This window comes from Ananas comosus, linkage group 3 (genome assembly GCF_001540865.1).
Source record: "Ananas comosus cultivar F153 linkage group 3, ASM154086v1, whole genome shotgun sequence".
Classification (NCBI taxonomy): Eukaryota; Viridiplantae; Streptophyta; class Magnoliopsida; order Poales; family Bromeliaceae; genus Ananas; species Ananas comosus.
Genome location: NC_033623.1, coordinates 15,129,333 through 15,151,022, shown reverse-complemented (window position 1 = coordinate 15,151,022; position 21,690 = coordinate 15,129,333). Strand labels below are relative to the sequence as shown.

At 38.7% G+C, this 21,690-nt stretch overlaps 3 protein-coding genes across 3 annotated transcripts; all 3 read right to left on the bottom strand.

Annotated features, from left to right (window-relative positions):
- On the bottom strand, positions 1,181-5,411 carry LOC109707649 (putative dual specificity protein phosphatase DSP8). Its single transcript, XM_020229088.1, has 6 exons — positions 4,883-5,411; positions 4,306-4,428; positions 3,692-3,785; positions 2,750-2,832; positions 2,574-2,663; positions 1,181-2,133 (listed from the first exon to the last, which is right to left on the bottom strand). The coding sequence occupies exons 1-6, from the start codon at positions 5,087-5,089 to the stop codon at positions 1,723-1,725; spliced, it is 1,008 nt and encodes a 335-aa protein (XP_020084677.1). The 5' UTR covers positions 5,090-5,411; the 3' UTR covers positions 1,181-1,722.
- On the bottom strand, positions 7,403-9,013 carry LOC109707648. Its single transcript, XM_020229087.1, has one exon. It carries the CDS (start codon positions 8,988-8,990, stop codon positions 7,656-7,658), a length of 1,335 nt encoding a protein of 444 aa, XP_020084676.1. The 5' UTR covers positions 8,991-9,013; the 3' UTR covers positions 7,403-7,655.
- Positions 18,152-19,924, bottom strand: LOC109708337 (homeobox-leucine zipper protein HAT4-like). The gene is made up of 4 exons (XM_020230050.1): positions 19,615-19,924; positions 19,186-19,514; positions 19,001-19,080; positions 18,152-18,899 (listed from the first exon to the last, which is right to left on the bottom strand). Exons 1-4 carry the CDS (start codon positions 19,790-19,792, stop codon positions 18,548-18,550), a joined length of 939 nt encoding a protein of 312 aa, XP_020085639.1. The 5' UTR covers positions 19,793-19,924; the 3' UTR covers positions 18,152-18,547.

Sequence of the window (21,690 nt, the reverse complement as noted above, 5' to 3'; positions counted from 1 at the left end):
GGAATAAGTGAAATAAGAAGGATAGCGAGTAAAATAATATTTTATTTGATTGGAGTAGTGGGGTGGGATGAGATTAGCTAACCCCACCTCCCAAATTGAATATTTGGAGATAACTTCGGAATTAAGGGATTATTCCATCCTTTAACCCCGAACCAAACGAGTGCTAAAGGATAAATACCGTGTTTGGTGAGTCAGCTTTTGCAACACAACACTCATGATCGTACTTTGATTGAATCAAGCAACACATGGCTAGGAGTATCGAATAAACAGTTGCAAGATAGCAAAGCTTTTTTTTTGTTTTTTGTTTTTTGTTTTTCTGTTTTTGGTTCTTTCCCCCAGGATCCTCATGTTTCCTTGAGTTGTCCAAAGTAGGCCACTGGCATAGGCTAATAGAGCCAGCAGATAACACAGTTAGCACGGCAACCACACCCGCTTTAAACACGAGGTCTACGCTACGCTTTCTTACAGGTCTATAAAAATGGGGACCACATCAAATAGGCAAACTAATAACAATAATAATATAATATTAAAATTAGAGAGAGAGAGAGAGGAAATTGCATTGTATAATCGTGCTGGTATAAATAAATAAATTTAATTAGCCTCACAAAAGACCTATGGGAATGTAATTTGGTTCATTCCAGGGTACGGTAATAAAAGATAGTGGTGGTTCTAAGAAAGTGGAACCAACCCTATTGATGAGGACACGGAGTGGCCCTATAAGCAACCTAAAATTTCAGTCAGACCACGCTGACAAGTGGACAAAAAGGACAAAAGCCTGTTTTTAAGAGCTCTGACTTTACTTTCATTGCAGCAGAGCTCGAACATTCCACAAGGACCAGTACCCGTGGTTTCGCAAGATGCCACCGTGAAAAGGATACGAAAGAAAACGGCGGATCTATTGGATTGATTAGTAAAAACTAGTTTTTCGCCCTTCTTTTTTGGGGAGGGGTGGAAATTGCACAAATGACGTTCGAACACTTCACAACCTACAGGCTAACCACTCTCAGAAACAATATTTGCCTTCATAATTCCAACCAGAGCCCTAACCACTTTTTCGGAGGAAGTTAATACCTGCATATGCTGGGCCCCTGCCGTGTATGGTCCTGCATCCCATTTGGCAAATCCCCAGTTACCTACGCAACTTACATTGGAACAAAGAGTGACCGGAAACAGTAAAACGGAGAGAGAAAACAAGCTAAGCAGATATAACATTTCTTGCCGTAAGAAACAGAGTCGACCCATTGATCCTTTCTTTACACGTCGCGTTTAAATTTATTGTGATATATACATATTAGACTCTGGTAACTTCATTCTTCCAGCGTCCTCTTCTTTGCGCTGCTAATGTGATAGGTCCTAAGATAGCTTTGAAGCCTCAGAACTATCATAGGAGATATCTGCCACCATGTCACTCAAAAGCATGATAACAGAATCCTTCTATATACCATAAAAGCCCACGACTTGAAGAAAACGAGGGAGGGCAAAAAAGAAGAAAAAAAACTAACTGTACAAAACCCCATATGAATATCGCGAGTTTCCCATTACCCTCCGAAATTCGCAACCTACAATTTACTCTAATGCCGTAAGAGTAAAGTGACGGATGAAGTGATGTAATCTTGTAGTTTAAAGAGGCAACGTGTAAGTTCCGAAATTCTAGGGGGGGGGGGGCAACAAAAAAACTGCGATATCTACAGGAGGTTTTTCTGCAATTTAGCCAGTGGAAGATTACAGATTTACCGCAACCCCTTGCAGCAGATGGGGATGGCCAGCACCGAGCTGCTCAGCCTCCAGAGAGCAGCTATCGCTCCCCATTACTTTATCAGGCAGCGATTTCTCACTTAAGGCACGGCAGCGAAGATAGAAGTATGAGAGCCTTGCGATGGCTGCTTGTCCTGCAAATTGCACTTTATATACTACACTTAGCTCTGCCCATATGCTGTTACCCACATTGTGCATCCCTGAATCACCATCATTATAACCTTCCAGATCAGATTTTGTTACCACCACAAATGTGCTCTCATCGAAGGCCACAAAGTTTCGAGCACTCAGTAGCACTGATGATTTTAGAACTGGATAGTTTAAGGAGGCAGGTATTCTCGCTTTCTTAACTCTCAGATGGTAGTATTGTTGGACGGCCTGCAAACCATGAGCTGATGATTAATGCAAAGTTCATTTATATTTCCAGTCAGTGATGCACAAAAGGAAAAGATAAACAGAATAATGTTGCAGGTGATGCTATAGCTAGGCTCGTATTTGCAATAGAGAATGCATGTTCTTACTGTGTATTGACTCTAGCAAGGAGGAAAATAGCAGCCCATGGTAATAAAGTCCGGTAGGTAAACGTGCTAAAAAAGACCATGATTTGCTTACACAATTTAGTGATTCGTAGTAGCATGTACAGTTCAGAAAGGTTACGCTACAGAGTAGGGAAACTATTGTTATATGTTTACCTTGCAGATGGCATAAAAAGCCACCATCAATAGCATTCATTCATACTGTAGAAAAGTTGGAGGTATATTGATCTGCTAAGAACGACTTATGCTTTGTATCGTATCATAGAGATCATAATCTGTTACCTGCCGCTGTGCAGAAGCTAAAAGAACTCTCGGCCTGTTCAATCTGACATACTCATATGCTGATGCAGGTGTCATTTCCTTATATTGCACCTAGAAGATGATTATCATTTGTTAAAAATTCTTTTGATCGCAAATATAAAGTAACTGATCAGTAAAAGGCTTCGTTTCAAACTAACCAAGTAACACAGAACGATTGTGGTGCTGCGCCCTCGACCAGCTTTGCAGTGAACATATGTTGTTTTCCCACAAGAAGCATTCTCTTCACACCGTTAAAAAAAAAAAAAAAAAAAAAAAAAAAAAAAAAAAAAAAAAAAAGAGGAGGAAAAATATTAGCTTTTAATTAAGTTAGAGGAATAAAAGAGAGGGCAACACAACAATAAATTTTTATAAAGTATTCAACAACAAGAACATGTNTATAAAGTAACTGATCAGTAAAAGGCTTCGTTTCAAACTAACCAAGTAACACAGAACGATTGTGGTGCTGCGCCCTCGACCAGCTTTGCAGTGAAACTACTGTAGTACACTGTATGCAGTAGATTTTTTTTTTTGAAAAAAAAAAAAAAAAAAAAAAAAAAAAAAAAAAAAAAAAAAAAAGGAGGAGGAAAAATATTAGCTTTTAATTAAGTTAGAGGAATAAAAGAGAGGGCAACACAACAATAAATTTTTATAAAGTATTCAACAACAAGAACATGTGTTCAACTTCCCATTTTGAGGTGAGAAAAATAAAGGCAGAATAATAGCTTTTGTGGCGCACTACGTACAAAAAGGGAAAGAAAGTATATAAGGCAATAGATAAATAAAAGATTAACATGTACCACACACATGGTAGTACTACAGTAGCATCAACCTGCTGGACAAGAGCAACATAATATTGTTGCAACTTGCAAGTACCAAAGATAATATAAAAGAAAAAAAAATGTAAGTGCAACAGCAAACAACTTTTATGTCTGCACAACTTGCAAATAAATTTTGAAGAAGATCCCACTGATACAATGATTCGTTTTAACTTTTAAACTTTTCAAGTACATCTTTTAAAGTCACAACAGAGTCTAAAGTCAAAAAATGTAGTGCACAAAATTACATAGAATATCATTATAGACAGAGAAGGCAATGCCTACCATGAATGAAGTCTACAGCTTTGCATATATCTCCAAGTGACGGTGCAAAAAGGTAATCTCTTGTTGGTATCACCAAGTGTTCAATCCCATGAGCCTATAATAAAAGAGGACATTAGTTCATAATCAAGATGCGCAAATTTAACATCAAATAGTAATGGAAGTAAGAATTTTTTTAATGGCAACTACAATCCAGGCTTGACCTTGGAAACTGAAAAAAGGAAGGCTATGTGAAGAAGCAGATTTTGTTACTGAAAAGCAGATAGATTGACCGTGTAACCGTCCACTTAGCAAGCTAACCAAGCTTAATATGCCAACTCTTTCAGTAACAAAAACTGGACTGTTTTCAGCAACAAAGCATAGAGCTACAACAGGAGGCGAAAAGAAAAAACAAATAGAATTCAACAGCTAAAGAAACATAACATGCCAGCTTGTGCTATTAAAGCTCTTCACAACTCATAACATGCAAATCAAAATCTTTGCTTTCTAACTCTGATGAACCATCCTCTTACTCTGTATCATATTTTCCTTGTTGAATATACAATAGCCAAATCGTTGTTTTTAGAAAATTGAAAGGCTAAAACAACAAGAAGAACAAACTAAGATCAAATACTCACAAGGTACAATGATGAAGGCACCAGTGTCTCATACGGTTCATTCAATGTAATAACACCATGAACACCAAGTTGCTTCAAGAGAGGTACATCATTAGGGAATGGAACAGCACCTAGCAATAAGAACTGATACACCATATCTTAGATGCAAATAGTATACCATTGAAGTAACAAAAGGATCTCATACATGTCATAAAGGCAGTTAAAATTTAGCATTATTAACCATACGCACTTCAAATAACAAACTAAGTACTTATTCGACAGATGATCACAGTTACAACTATCCACCAAATAAAATAGCAACAAAGCAACATAGGGCAATTTGATCTTATCACACGCCATTCCGCATCCCATGACTTTCATCAACAGTTAACATTGACCCTTAGCAGCCTAATTTTGCTTGTTTCCATTCGTGAATTTTATACAAAATCGACAGCATAGGATGCGCAAGAAATCTAATATTGCTAGTGCTTACAACATATGAATGATACGAACAACTAATTACATAAATCGCAACTGTTGGAACATAAACCCTAATATATAATCGAAAAAAGGAAGAAGAAAAGGATCACACACCAACCTCATCAACGGGATCCCACCAATGAAACTCCGATTGGATCTTGTTCCGAAGAACATTATATACAAGCGTCGGGTAGAAGAGCACCCGCGCCCCGACCCCGACCACCGCCCTCTTCGCGCTCAGCAACGCGATCTTCGAAACCCTAGGCGATTCCTCTTCTTCTCCGCCTCCCGAAGCACCATCGTGCCCTAATTCCTCGATATACATACCTAATCTACAAATCGATCGATTCACCACCTGAATTTCACAAGAACTTCGAATCAAATCGCGCAAATTCTCCGCAAATCTATGTTCCCACGTCAGGGATCGAGATGAGATCGACGAATTTGGGGGGAGGATTTGGGGAGATTCTGAAACCCTAGATTTAGGATCGGAGAGGGGAGAGGGAAGAGGGGAGAGGGGCTTCCACCACCTTCGCAAGCTATTCGCTCTCTAAGTGGGTTTCGGATCCACGAAGTAATGTAATCGTCGATCCACCGATCTCTTTCCTCCTTTCACGCCACCTCGATGCACCTCTCTCTCTCTCTTTCTCCTTCTCCTAACCTCTTGCGGTTTCTTATCCGTACCCGGTTTTGGATACCGAGAACGTACCCAAATAATGCAAAAGGGCGAAAAGGTAAAGTTAGACCCCCAAAAACAAAACAAAAAAGGGTAAAATAAAATGGTAGCCACGGAAACACCTTAGTTTCTTTTTCTTTTGAAACAAAAATTTGCAAGTGTTTTTCAATTTTTATTATTTTTTGAAAAAAAAAGGTAGGTATTTTTAGTAAATAAAAGTAGAAAATTTACCTAAATGGTTGATAGACTCAAATTTAACAAAAATTTCGGTTTAACTATATAAATAGAATATTATTTTGATAGCATCGAATTGTTTAGGGTTATGTATTTTTTTAGCCCATGTTAAATTCTATATACACAAAAAGATGAACATTTATGGTTTTATTTTTGTATGTTTTTTTAAAAAATAAGATAATCAAATTATAGAAATAAATCAAATTAGACTAGATAATTTAGTTTTACCTAGTTGGTACATCAAATTTAAATCGAAAGTGATTGTACGACACAATTATTAAATCTTTTATTCACGGTAGTAACCACAACTATTTAATTATCATCTAGTTTCTAATGCGTACCAAACTATTTTTTTTATTCTTTTTAGAGAATAATACATATGAAACTATTTTTGCTGAATTTTAAATTTCAATTCGTATGATTGAATCAAATCAAATTATTGATAAATCTAAGCTAACTCAATTGACCAATTTAATTAATTTCGATCTAATACGTCACTACTAGAAATTTAAGAGAGATTCAAAATTAGAAATTTGATCATTAAATGTAACTTGAAGTGGAACCTTTTGGTACATTCTGAAAATGACATAGCAACGAGGGGAGCGATCACTCGGCCAACAACTACCCTTCTGAACGACCAATCATGGTAAACAAAAAAGAGAAAATTTTCAATTTGCACACAAAAATTTAGCGCGGTTTTATTCTACCACTTTATAACTCAAAAAATTATACTTAATTATTTTATTATTTAAATTTTATTTTATTTCACAAGGCGATTTCACCGGAAAGAGTCCACGAATATATTTAGTAATGATCTGTGCACGTTAATTCCAAAAAATCTAAAGTTTGTTTTATCCTTTGTTTGGAATTGCGGGAAGATTGTATTACGTGCGGTAAGAAAGTACGTTGGAAAAATATCATATTTGTTTTCGTACGTAATATTGCGTTCTGTATATCGCGAGTCGGTTACAATATATTTTGGTCTATCGCGATGAGTCGGTTACAATATATTTTTGCGGTCTTACCGGAGAACGTAGAAGTATATTCCTATATGCTTTTTCCTCAACTCCATTTTATCTATGAGCGTTAGATATACCTCAACACCAAATTAAGACTTAGAGCAATGGATAATGTTGATGGTTTCCAATGTGCATTACTTGATGATTAAGTTTGAGATCCTTGCTCTTTTTTGTTCTTAAGGTTAAAAGGAAATTTAGAAACCCAGCAAGGTATCTGGGAATGATCAGGCAAAGAACAACTCCATTCTCCACCCCCTGTTAGAAATAGGTCAATATTGCTCCTATAGGTTATCACACGTATTAAGAGGATGCTTTACATGGCCACAGAGGCTACTAATTATGGTTTTAATTAGTGTTGAAAAGAAACTATTAAAATATTATTCTCTAGGAACTTTCGCTTTAAAAAAGAAAGAATTATTTCACATGGTATTAGAGCAAAAGATCTGGAGTTCAAATTCCACCGCAACTTCTGGTTCTAGTTGAATTGCTTCGGTTTTGGATATATATTACATATTCCACACGAAGCAAAACATAATTGAACTGCATGACTTGATCCGGTCTATAGAAACAAAAGTTGACTCAATTGTGATCAATCTTCACAAGAGATACCATAAAAATCTCTCCCTTCTCTTCCTTATTTGAGCAGAGATAATGAAGAAAAGAAAATTAAGCATCATAGTATGTTTAGTACTGCAAAGAGTTCATGGTGTTTCACATATCATGGTCACATAGTTGATCTTTCTTTCATCAAGCAAAGATACATTAACAATAAGGGCAAAGCAAGGCCTTTGGATGAGGATTAAGAAGAACAAGAAGAAACCAAATCTTAATGTCCTTTGAGCTACACTCCTATCAAAGATTAACTTTGATGATACAATATAAGAAAAGAGTTTTTTTTTTTTTCCTTCTAAAAAAGAAAAAAGAAAAAAGCAAGCATCATATAGCATCAGCCTTCTTTAATACTACTTCGGATGTTTATCGCTGCGCCGCCGCGTCGATCTCTTGATCGATTCGATCCTCTGAAGCCTAATCTGCTCCCGGAACTTGGCTATGAACTCGTCCGCTTTCTTATCCACCTCATTGTCATCAGGTTCTGCTTCTGCTTTAGCTTCAGCAACACAGTTCGGCGCTTCGTCTTCTTTACCAGAGGATTCGGCAATGATATCATCATCATCAGTTTCGCGCTCGTCACTACTGTCCGAGTCTCTGCTATCCGAATCATCGGATTCGATGACCGCTTTATCCACGAATTCACTATCCTCCTTTCTCCGATACATTGGCACCGGAACGGGGATCTCGGGACCGTCCGCCGCTTGAGTTGCTTGTGCCTCCTTTGGCCGGACCGTTCTAACTGATTTTGCGATCGAAGAAGGGATGTTGATTGAGCTTTGTGGTTTCATCAATGGCTTGGCGCTCACATCCTTTAGCTCATCTTTAAAGCTTTTTGTAGTGATTTTTCTATCGGAGGCCGGAGAGTATAAATGACCGACAAAAGGAGGCGGCGGAGGCGGCGGTGCCGGAGGGGGCGTAGACTTATAGAAGCCTCTTTTTGGAGAAGCGCTGCTGGGAGAAGTGCTCGTTGCGGACGTAGATCGAACACCTGGTGAGCGGAAGGAAGAGGTCCGGTTTAAAGGGCCCGACTCCTCCTTGGACTCGAACCTCCCCGAACGCGATCGCCATGGGATCGGAGAGGAGAGCACCGCGGCGTCCTCGTCAGGGGTTCTCGAGAAGCGGTTTCTACCCGAATCGGCCTCTCGGGCCCGCGATTTCAGGCTCCGCACGGGCAGAAGCAGCGGCTCGTCGCCGCCGCGGCCGCGGCCGCGCCCGCTCCCCGCCGATCCCGAATCCTTCGCGACCACGACCACGGGATCGTTGGGGTAGTATTGCGAGCTCCACGCCCGAACCCCAGCGTCGCCACGGTCGTCGTCGCCGTCCACGCCGTCGTCGTCGTCCCCGAAGACCGCGGAGGGACCGCGGAGGATCTGCGGCACGTAGGACTGCGCGGCGTCGTGCTTCCCCTCGGCGGCGCGGTCCTTGTCGGCGTCGGCGTTCCTGCGGCTGAAGAGGCCGTAGGAGATGGCGATGCCCACGAGGAGGAGGTGGAGGAGCTCCCATGTCCTCGTGAGGAGGGTTCCGTCGACGAACTCGGGGGCGCGGGAGGGGAGGAGGGGAAGCGCGACGACAAGCACGGCGACGAGCAGGGCTCTGTACAGGAACGTGGAGAGGATCCCGGCGCCGAGTTGCCGATGATGGATTGGGGGTTTCGTGGTGTAGAGGAGGGACTCGGGCTCCGCCATTGGAGCTAGGGGGAGAGCTGGAAACGCTTTTTTGCTTTACCTCTCTTAGGGTTTGAGGAGAGAGAGAGAGAGAGAGAGAGAGAGAGAGAGAGAGGAGGACACTTAGCGGTTAAGTAAAAGTAGAGGGAGAGAGAGAGGGAAAGGGAAAGGGAAAGGATGGGGGGGAAGAAGGTGACGAGGATGCTGTTTTTAAACTTTTTTTTTTTTTTTTTGCAAAAAATAAAAAGGGGAAGGGGTAGAGTGGTCCTTTGGTTGGTTACCGTTGGTACAATTTGCAAGAATGTCCTCGACTCTGCTCGTATTTGCAAGAGTACCCTTTTACGCATTGTAGTTCTGAAGTTACGCTACCTCATTCGTGTAATTTCTTTTTCATTTGCATATAACATTATTTTATCCTAAAAAAAAATTTATATTTTTCACCATGGAGTTTGAACCGGAAAATAAAACAGCTCGAAAATCACATTTTGTTTGTAGTAAGAGATTCCCATCCTAATGAATTATTAAGTAAATTAATGAGGAAAAAAGGGGCGCGCCAAGAATTAATGAAGGCATCAAGCTAGCTAGGCTTGGAGAATTTCCTAAAAGTAAGCAAGTACACATACATGGCATAGTAGAAGAAGAAGAATATATGTAAAGAGACACAATTAAACTAAGAAGCTCTAGGGAGGTTCTAGATTGAAGAGGAAGCTTGTGGAGGAGCATGCATGGTATAGTTGAGGTTTTGGATAAGGCCAAGGTCATCTTAGTCACACAAGATGTGGCTTGTGTGATTCTTCTTTTGCCTCTTTTGGGGTGCGTACGCTAGCTTTAGATTGGAGATCATGTGTTTAGATTGGAGACCATGTGTGGGACTGAGGTGGATAGTTCGCTGTCTTTCCCTCTCCCTCTTTAGCTTTGGATTGAGATTTTGTGGGATTGAGGTAGATAGTTCTCTCTCTCCGTCTGTTGTTATCCATTATCGTATTAAATGCAGGAGAAAACAATATACAAAATTTATCTGAATTTTAGACTACTTTGATTAAGTTATAGTTTTATACTTTTGATTTTATTATATATCCAACCTTTCAATTATTTAATTTTTTTTCAAAATTTCATCATTTGTCATTGTAGATTTCGTTAGCATACTTTATGTAACTCTCGTGACTATAAATTCGTTATGATAAGTAGTTGGCTTAAATTTTAAAGTCAAAATGCTGCTGAGTAACTCAAATCAAACAAACTAAAAGATTGGATAGTAAAATCAAAATATAAAAAAATTATATAGTCGATTCAAAATAATTCATACTTTAATTTTAGTACTGTACGTTTTAACTTAAAACGCCTTAAAGCATAATATTTTTTTATTAAATCATTATTTTGAATAATATGATATCAGAATCAGTACTAAACATCTTCAATTATGTAAAATGGTAGATAAATGTGAATTAAATTCTCCTACTACCATGCGTAATGCAGTTTAACTCCTTTTATTAGGAGGTATTCTGTTGATTTTTTTTTTTTAACTTAAGCTATTTTTGTTTCCCGACCTTACAATCAAATTTTTTTTGTTTCTGAATGTGTTTTAAATTTCTATTATTATTAGGAGGTACTATGTTGATATGTTTGGAGACTTCAAATATTTCTCATTGCAGGTAAGTTTGTTAATAAAAAAATTTATTGGTATCGAAAGCAAAAGCAGAAACAGAGCCAAACAATAGCGGTAATGATCTAGAGAGATGAATACGACAAGATGCTCTTAGATTCTCAAGCATTATTACTTCCGCGTATTAATTATTATTGAGATAAAAAAGGGTAAGGGTCTAGATTGAATTTATGCTCACCTTTTTGCTTATTAAGTGGGCTCCTACTCATACAATTGCATAAGCTTGTGCTTTTTTGAATGCTTCTTTATGTTTTTAGGGCTAATGTGAGGTGTAATATAACTATAGGTTATTTGCATACACATTCTTGCAAACATAGTGAATTGCGAAAATATTCCTGCAAAATAAAAACTTCATAAGTTATCCCTACAAAAGTCCTAAGTTATGCAGATATGTCCCTGCCGTCCTGCCGTCCAGATCTGTTAGAAAATTTTCGTTAACCACGGTTAAAATACTTAACCATGGTTAATTATAGTGTGAATTAACGTATTTACCCTTCTTCCTCTTCCTCCTCTTCCTCTTCCTTCTTTTTCGTCGCCGGCGAGGAGATGCGGCGGCGACGGCGGCGAACCCTCTTCCTTTTCCTCTTCCCTCTTCCTCTTTTTCCTTCTTCTTCCTTCTTCCTTCTTCCTCTTCCTCTTCCCTCTTCTTCGTTACCGGCGAGGGAGAAGAACCTCGTCGGGGTCGACCTCGGAAAGGCTGGCGAGTTTCTGGACGAGAAGCTCGAGGGCGTTGTTGTCGACGAGGGCAGCGACGAGGGCGTGCGCGGGGTCATCATGGTCGCCGAGGACGTCGGCGTCGGTGAGGTCGGTGAGGAAGGAGACAACGTCGATGGCGATGTCGGCGCCGAGGAGGCCAACGAGGGAGGGGACGGCGTTGAGGGCGATGAGCTCCAGGTAGAGCTCCGGTGCCCCGACGTTCTTCCCTCTTCTTCGTCGCCGGCGAACCCTACCCCGCGCCGCCGCCGCCGCCGCCGTCGTTCGCTTCGACAGTCCGAAGAGGAAGAGAAAGAGAAGGGAAAGAGGAAAACTTTTGGAGGGATATATTTGTGAGGGTAAAATGGTCATTTCACGAATCCACTGTTAAAAAATAAACGGATCACTAACGGATGTTAACCGGAGGGACATATCTGTATAACTTAGGACTTTTGCAGGGACAACTTATGGAGTTTCTGTTTTGCAGGAATATTTTCGTAATTTACTATATTTGCAGGGACGTATATGCAAATAACCCTATAACTATCATGTGGGTGTCACTAAGGTTGAACTCATATAATATTTAGGAATATCACTCTCTTTTCTTCTTTTTTTTTCGTGTTAGTAAAAGGTGTAATTCATGAAATATCATATCTACTATTAAACTTGCGGTTTTTATGGTGTTAACGCAAGGTATCTAATTAAAGCTCAAGTAAGAGACAATGGATGCACCATTTTTGGATTATATGAAGCTTTTAAAATTACTATGTGGTTTAATGGACTCGGAATATTAAATTAATTTGATAATGTATTCTTGCGTAGAAATAAAGCAATGGTATTTGTGATGTTCTTCTTCAACTCGTGTTTACCAACCCACAACAAGTTTTTTTTTTTTTTTAAAAAAAAAGGGAAGTGAATATAAAAAAGTGGATTCTACCAAGTTGGTCTACAGAGGAAAAGATTTCGAGTAAATTCATAAGACTCATTTTAGATGGTGTTAGAAAGAGTAATTATTACTTTTCTTCTAATATTTAATGTGTCACGTTTAATTAATTATTTCATAAACTTACAATTAGAAACTTGTTGTTCATATAATTGACCGAGAAAAAGAGAATCCCATGAAAAGAAATATTGACCGCATATGAGTTAAAGCAACAGGCATATGAGTTAAAGCAACATTTTGTTTGACACGTCTCCTAAGGACAGTACAAATAGATTGGTAATATAATTCATGATTATAATTTACATACTATAAATTAATAAGCCTTTTTTTTTTTTTGCAAAGTGAGATTAAGATTAAATTATTTTATTTTTGAGATATAGTTTTATTCTTAAAAGGTAGTACAGCTGTGAGGATCTTACAATGAACAAAAAGCAAGTTGTAAGTATAATAATAGATGAATATCTCTACACCGCACATACGACTACTGTCGGATAACTTATTTGAACATCCAAACAGACCAATTAATGCACTGGTTATTATACACTATTCTTGTCTAGTGTTCTCGAATCACTTGGGTTAATTAACTCGAGCTAATTGTTGTCCTCGAAAAGCATCCACTTAAAACTTAAGAAGACTGTTTGGATGCATCAATATCTTTCTCTTTTACTCTCTTTTTTAGCCCAGTTTGAGACGCTATAATAATTGATAGATAAATCGTATGATAAAATGTCCATAGCAATATAACATAAAGGATTTTTGGAATAAGATAAATCGTCTCACGGATAAAATTTATTATTATGAGAAATCACTATTGTCAAATTTCTACAGTGAGCTAGACTAACACAGTTCATAAGAATTTCGTAAGCCGTAATTATAGAAATTTCTACAGTGAACTACCAACCGTCCCTGGAGCAAGTGGCAAAGGGCTTGGTGGTTGGTACTCGAGACCCAAGTTCGAATTCTAGTTAATTCACATTTATAGCTAAGTTTTAAAAAAATAACAATAATAATTATAGAAGAACTTTTATAAGATTAAGTTAACTGAGAACACTCTAAAAGTATGAAAATATGATAAGTACACTCTAGAGATCCCAAAAAAGGAGGGAGCCATGGTGACTCAGATAACTTTACATATGGCGTTGGATCCACGCCACCAAACACACCTAGGAAACTAAAGACCTGGTTCGAGGCATATTATATTCCTCCGCATGAGGAGAAAGTTCGGAGTACGAAGGAATTTTCTATAACAAAATAGTCTAATCAGTCGTTCATCACTCTTTTAAGAATCCGACTACTCACATTAATCACATACCTGTCCCACATAGTTATTAAGCTGCACCAAAATTTGCTGGGAGAGTCTCACTGACATGCATTATGACGTAAACATGGCGTCACCAAAAATAGAAGTCGGCACCGAACCCCGGAGTTTTCCATCTTTGATATAACAAAAGTCGGCAACGATGCGTCACTATCGCAGAATCTTACTAAGATCATATAAACCAGTATTAAGCTTTGTGTGGTAATATGACGATTAAAAATATCAGGTAAAAGCCTAAAAACTTTAAAAGCACTTTCGATATTTCTTCTTTTACATTATAAAATTACGGTTGCAATTGCGACAATTATAATTTTAAATCATTGAAGAAGGAAAATTTATATGCATTTTTAAACTTTTTGAATCTTTCATAGTCTACAAAGCTAGGCCTTACTATTGTGATTCTTGATAATTCTACTTTGTTTCCGAAGGGGTTTTTTTGTCCTTTTTTCCTATCTCAGAATTAGCCTATTTGGTTTAACTTGCATGTTTTATTTGTTGGATGATCATGCCCTTGTGCTAAGTGGAATCTATAAACTCATTGTTTCAAAATATGTTCAATTTGAAGCTGAATTTGTTCGATCTGATTTGTATCAGTTTTAAATTCAAATTGCCACAACCTACAAATGCAATGTTTTGATATTGAATTTGCGAGATATTACATGATAAACAGAAAATCCTTTTTAATATAGTTAATTGTGCATACCCGAGTAAAATCATGTTAATAAATCAAAATAAATCACTTAATCATATAATTTTGTGAGCTAGTTTTGCTTTTGGGTTGTAATAATATGTTTGGGCTTTTTGCGAGTTGGGCTTTGGCCCAAGAAACCGCTATTGGGCCAAGATGTAGATAATAATTTATTAATATTTGACTCTTGGTTTTCAAAACGAAAATAAACGGCAAATTCGAATCTTACCCTCCTAGATTTAAAATCCTAGCAATAGAAATGTAGGTAAAATGAAATAACCAAAATGATTTTATTTGTTCCTATAAGAAGGTGTCCTGTAATTAATTTACTGAGAACTGAAATATTAGTTTTATCACTAACCACGACGAAACTGAAATGTTACGCACAACTGATTAGCCATGATAATTCTATAGAAGATGATTACGGGTCTTATTAATAAATAAATTATTTCTTAAAAACATTAAGCTTGTGGATGAAGTGTAGATCTTCTCATAATTGATTAATTGTCGTTGTCAATAAAAGATTTATACAATCGCTGGACTTTTGTAATGGTAGAATTATGATCACGTCAATCCAAACACCCCAAGCTTTCGGCGAGTAATTGCTTACGATTAACTCCCCTTTTTCTTTAGAAACTTAGACTAGCAAAAGTCATTTAAAAAGTATGACTCCACTGCAGAAAAAAGCATGCGAAAATTGATACTACTGGCTCTTTTTCTTGACTTTTTTTCTCCGCTATTTTGCGTAGAAGGCACTCTGATCTGATACTTGAAAAGCCGCCAGATGACTTTTTATTCTTAGAACTTGTTTGGCCTTATTTTTACTTAATTATAATATTACTATATCAATATTTTTAGCAAAGTACTTATAAATAAAAATAATTTGTATTTGTAGTATAAAAATAAAAATAAGACACTTGAGTAAATATATATATATATTTTTTTAGAGAGATGACACTTGAGTAAAATTACTATACTTAATACTAGAGCCAAGCATTGGTGCATGTAGGGGTGGCAATTCAGCTTGTTGTTTGTGAGCCAGCTCTTGTTCGGCTCGAAATAAACTCGAGATCGAATCACAGTGAACACGAACAAGGGTTAACTCGCTCGTGTTCGGCTTGATATCAGCTTGAATACATATATTTTATATTTATATATATATATATAAATAAATCATTATATATATAAAATAAATTTTTATTATTTGATTTTTAACTTAACCTAAATATAAAGCTTAACTCAATTATAAAAAGGTCATTTATATGTATAGTTTTAACTATTAGATCAAAATCAAATAAATAAAATCTCATAAATTTATCTTCTACATGTATCCTTCATAATTCTTTTAACTTATTGTTCATGAATCAGCTTGTGTTCAGTTCGTTAATAAACGAGCCGAATACGAGTTGAATTTTTCGACTCGATATTTTAACATGTCAGCTCGTCTCAGCTCACTCATGTTCAGCTCGTGGACACCCCTGGGTGCCAGAGAGATAAGTTTATGCAAAAGGAGGCTCTTTATTTGTTTCGTTAGAATAAGCAATCGCGGACGTGTAGTGCTTTAAGATCCGTCAAAAGGGTTGGTCTACATACACAGTGTGTTCGTGCACAGCGCTTTGCTGTTATGGATACTTGGAAAATTTTTAATTACACTCTTGTCCCCTCTATTGAAACCACTTTTGCAAAGGAGAAATTATTATTTTCTCTACCTAGTCCACCATAAATTCCATTATTAGAAATTGCGTTTGTCAAAAGTGCTTTTCCAACACAGAGAATACTGAGCGTGCCCTTTCGTGCGCAAATAGAGTTTCTAGAATAATGTTATGCTCACCGGCCCCTATTTATTCAAAAAAAAAAATAAATAAAAAAAGGATAGGATGCTATCTGTTTCGTTTATTATTTTAAAAATAAATTTACTTGGAAATGTGAATTAATTATGATTCGAATTTGGGATCTTCGCTATTAACCATCAAGTCCTTGGCCACTTACGTTTGGGACGATCAGTTTATTTATTCAAAAGTTAAATCCACAAACGTATGACATCGATCAATAAATTTATTAATTTTGAGACCTTTGGATTAGTGATCACTAGTCAAATAATGTCAAAAAATTATAAAATTTAGTTTTCAAATACTTTTAATAGTGTGGATCAAATTTAACGGAGCCGATCGTTGATTTGAAAGTCGTATCATTAAAAACAACTTGATAGTACGGAGTTCTTCATGTATCCGATAATATAGCAGTCCAGCTCTATATACATGTATATATCCTCACTCACGGGATGTACAACTAAGATTTTGAATTTTGTGACGAGTAAGAATCATTTCTATTCTCTAAACAAGATCATAAATTATAATAATTATTTAATTAATCAATCTTAATGTGTTTTTTTTGCACCAATTTTTATAATCTCAAACCTCTGAATTCTAATTAAGAAAAGTCACCCTCGTTTTAAAACATCTAAAAAAAATTACCCAATAAACATAACACAAACGAACAGAAAATTAAACTTTGGTCCTCACTGTTACTTTGAATAGCGACACCGGCATACGGACTTTTCGTAGACGCCCGATTGGTCAATCCGAATCAACCTAATCCGACCCGACCCGACTCGACCCGACAAGACAACTATGGTTGTCCCTCAGTGGGCACTACTGAGTGTGCCTTCACAACTAGCCTTGTCACACTATCATTTTCCCCTCCCACGTGGGTCTCGCTAATTAAACAGTAAAAATAGGAGATTAAATTAAGATACTGCTATAAATATTAAAAAAAAAGCCAAACACAAATATAAAAAGATTAAAAAGGTGCCCATTATTCAAAGCCAAGTTCCCGGCTTTTGCTCCCCGAGTTATGGTACGTGGTCCGCGTGGGTCCAAAAACTAATAATTACTACAACGATGTTTTGTGTAGGCCTATACTTAGTAGCTATTGACCTAATTAAGAAGCTGGGGAAAATAACGTGACTAGCCTGTACTAATTAATTAATGGTGATTAATTGATTAATTAAACAAACTAAGTGTGTATAATTATGCATAATCGTGAAAGGTTACGACAGCTAATGATGACCTAAAATGAGTGGCAATGGGAAATATTAATGGATTAGTAGTAAGATCCCCTACGTGCACACCAATCACAGCACCAAAAGGGTCGGAGCACGTGTTTTGAAAAGAAATAAGCAACATAATCGCAGAGTATACTGGATCTTACCAGCTCCATGATCACATGCCGACTAAACTGCACTGTTGGTTTTCAATGTGATGTTTTGATTGTCTGTCGAACATTAATTTATCATAATTTTTAGTTCAAACTGTTCAGGTAATTGCAATCGATAAAATAACTTCTGACTATCGATATACATAATATTTATATAAAAGTGTGAAATAACTTCTGACTATCTATATTCATAATATTTATGTATACACCAAGAAGTTGTCTGTTTGTATATTCAACTCTGCAATACCTAAGTTTCAAATACCGATATACGTTTATATGGATATAAATTAAGTTCAAAAAATGCAAATTTAGTGGCTTTAATCGGGCACTTTTTCTTCTTACATTCCCGTGTTAGTCAATTTCTCTTTTGTCTTTACCATCCAAATCTATGAATAATTTCTCTATGTATTAAGATCCAAATCTAAACGGGAACAACAACTCTTACGCTTATTATTATTTTTCCTTGCATGTAACTGCACATCTAGTACTTTCTCAAATGCAGCTTTTACAAGGGGATAAAAAAAAAAAAAAAAGAATCTTATCTTAGTAGAATAATCTTCAAACTCATAAAACTGACTTTAATTTTTTTTTTTTTTCTAAAAAGGAAAAATGAGAATGCAGGTATGGATAATTTGGATATAAACTCAGGATATCACAAACGTAACTAACTATCTGGAAAGAATTAATGACGCAGATTTTAATCAACAAGCAGTAGAAGTTTCGAGGAATTTGCCATCAAAAAAAGAAAGGCTAACTAAGTCTCCTCCTCTCATCATCATCATACATCATCAATGCATTCCCACCGCTAATTCGTCACAAGCAAACACCCATCCATCTCCCAATCCTCTTCTCGCATCACGTATCGACAACACCAGTATCCAACAATATCCACTTCTTTTTTCTTTTTTCTTTCCTTTTTTTTTTTAAAAAAAAAAGAAGCACTCTCTCTCCCTCTCCTCGCCCTACGTACCTAACAGTTTCTTCTTCTTCTTCTTCTTAGTCTTTTTTTTTTTCTGAAATAAATTAAAAAATAGGATGTGTATTAGACTGGTGGTCTTCAAGATCTCTGCGGCGGTGCGTCGAGGAAGGAGGGGCGGAGCGCGACGGGGGCCCAGGGCGCCGCGGGGGCGATCGGGACGGGGCGGCGGAGGTGGAGGAGGTGCTGCGGTTGATCGGACGGAGGCGGCGGAGGAACCGCAGGGGCGGCGGAGGCGGAATTCGATACGCGTTCGCAGGAGGGGCACATGGTGAGGGTGGTGGGAGGAGTGGCGTGCATGTAGAATTGAGGGGAGAGTTTTAGGGCTCGGAGCTCCTGCACCTCCTTCTGCAGCCTTCGATTCTCTTCGGTGAGGCTCTCGCAGCACCGCTTCAGGAACTCGCAATCCACCTCCGTTTGCTTCAGCTTCGTCCTGATTTTTCAGTACAGCCCCTCACCGTCGTTAGCATGCGGTTTCGATCGAGAAACCAAAAAATGGTGATCAGAGAAGGTACTAAAAAGCGTGCTACATACCTCGCTCTGCGGTTCTGGAACCACACTTCGACTTGTCGCGGCCGCAGATTCAGCTGCTTCGCCAGCGCCAGCTTCTGCTTCTGAGATCGAGATCGAGATCAGTATCGGGTTATTTCCCCGAGAGAAAAAGGAAATAGTAAAACAGAGAGATCGTCGAGAGAAGGGGGCCGGAGAATCGAACGTACGGGATTGAGGGTGTTGTGAGCTTTGAAGGTCTCCTCGAGAATCGCCGATTGGTCTTTGGAGAGGCGGAGCTTCTTGCGGGAGCCGTCGCCCCCGTCCTCCTCGTCGCTGATGCCGCGGGAGCTCGCGCGCTCCATGTCGTGCTCCTCGCCTCCGCCGCTCGTCGCGGGCTCGCGCTCGCGCTCGCGCTCGCCGCGCTTGCCCCCGCTGAGGCTCGACAGCGTGCTGTTCGGGGACGACGCCCCGGCCTCCTCCTCGCTCTCCCTCTCGGCCGCGGGCGCCCGGTTCACGTCGATCCCCCTCAGCAGCGGCATCTCGGCCGATCTCCTCTCTACAATCAGGTGCGAATCACAAATCTGAATCCACACTCCCACTCACGTAGATCCTTAGATCTACCACTCGATCTCGAGGCTTCGACTCAAAAAAATTACCTGAGGACGACGCCATTAGATCGCTCCACTGGGGCTTCAGAAGAAACGGGAGAGTCGACGGAGACGCGGACGAAGACGACGCGAGGTTCAGCTTCAGAGGCACCCGATCCACCGCCGCCGCCGCCGCCCGGGAGCTCAAGCTTAGGCTGAGCCCCAGATCCTCCTTTTCCACCATCATCGCGCACCCTCCTTTCTCCTTTCTCCTCCTCCCTTTTCTAGGGTTAGGGCTAGGATCGCGGTCGCAGAGGAATGGATAAAAGGGAAAAAGAGGAAGCGGTGAGGAAACGGTTTGGAGAGGAAAGGAGATTGGGCGAGGGGGTTTATAAAGACAACGTGTATTATGCGGACCCCATTTTCCTAACCCAAACCCCCTAACCCGGGCTTCCGGTTTACGAAATTTAACCAAACCGGCTTCGGCGTGGTCGGCTCAGATCGGCTGGGGCTGGGGCCACATGATTGCAATACATGTCAATCATTTGCCCTGTAGCCGGGGCAATTATTTGGGATGATGATGATGTCGATGTGAGAAGCGTGACACAGCATGCCATGTGGGGCGTGGGGACCACACAGGCCCACCCCGACTCCTCAATTCATTTCATGCGTTGTTCTCTCCTTCCCACATCATTGTGTCCCGGAGTGAACTGGCATGCGTCCATCACACCTCGTACTAGAGCAACTTCCTTTTGAGAGGGTCCCTTCATTATTTAGGAGAAAATCATTTCTCAACTCTTATAAATTTACTAAATTCTTTGTTTCGTTTTTATTTTAAATATTATTTATTTCTTTTCTTCTTTTATATATATATCACTATTTTGAAGATTTATTGCAATTTTTTTTTGAAAAGAACGTATTTGATCACGGATATTTTTTAGATATAAGTATAAAAATTGTGAGCTTTATAAAAGAGTATATGGACATTTGTCTGCTCTTTCAAATAAGAAGGAAAGTAATGCATGCTATACCTATATATATATATGTTAATTGGAAGGTCTCTTAAAATCAACTTTCTTGTACAATGCAATTTTCGTTATGACTGCTATATAAAAAATCAATTTTTTTTTATGCAATAATCATTTTAATCCTATTTTACACATGCATGCACTAAAACAAATATATATATATATATATATATAGAGAGAGAGAGAGAGAGAGAGAGAGAGAGAGAGAGAGAGGGAGGCTACTATGTTATCGGAAGCACGGAGCCTTCCATGCTTCCACTTTGTTTTCGATGTTCGGACTTTCGAATCGTCGATCGGCTCCGTTAGACTTGATCTAGAGTATTTGANGTTCGGACTTTCGAATCGACGATCGGCTCCGTTAGAGTTGACCTAGAGTATTTGAAGTATCTAGAAAATAAATTTTGCGATTTTTCGATATCATTTGCCCAGTGATCGAAGGGGCTCAAAATCAATAATTTTAATGGCCGTGGTGAGCCGGTTGCAAGTTTAACGGTGTAGAAATATCCAAATCACATGAAATTTTGATAGAAAATTCTTTATACCATATAAAACAAGATCAATAACTTTGATCTAAAATTTTAATATCATATCATCATATTTTATAAGATTTTTATTTTCAGCCGTTGATTTTGAGCCACCTCGATCACTTGGCAAATAATATCGAAAAATCGTTAAATTTATTTTCTAGATACTTCAAATACTCTAGATCAAGTCTAACAGAACCGATTATCGATTCGAAAGTTCGAACATCGAAAACAAAGTAAAAATACGGAGCGCTTCGTACTTCCAACGCATCCTAGCCGCACTCTATTGGATTTGAAATCCGGGACGCATCAATGCACGTGAAGACACTGGGGTACAGAAAGTGAAAGGGTGACCGCGAGAGTAAATAATGCCATCATCATTATTATTATCATTATTATTATTATTGTTATTATTATTTGCTTTCCGAGCAAGTGCTGGGTCGATCATTATTATTATCTTACTCCCTGATGTGTAAGACCATCATTATTAGTAAACCGGACCGGCCCAGCAAGCCAGGTTAAGCCGAGCGGAGCCGGGCGAAAGGGTGTGGGGGACAGCGGGGAGTGGGGGTTCACGTGGGGGGGCGGGCGGG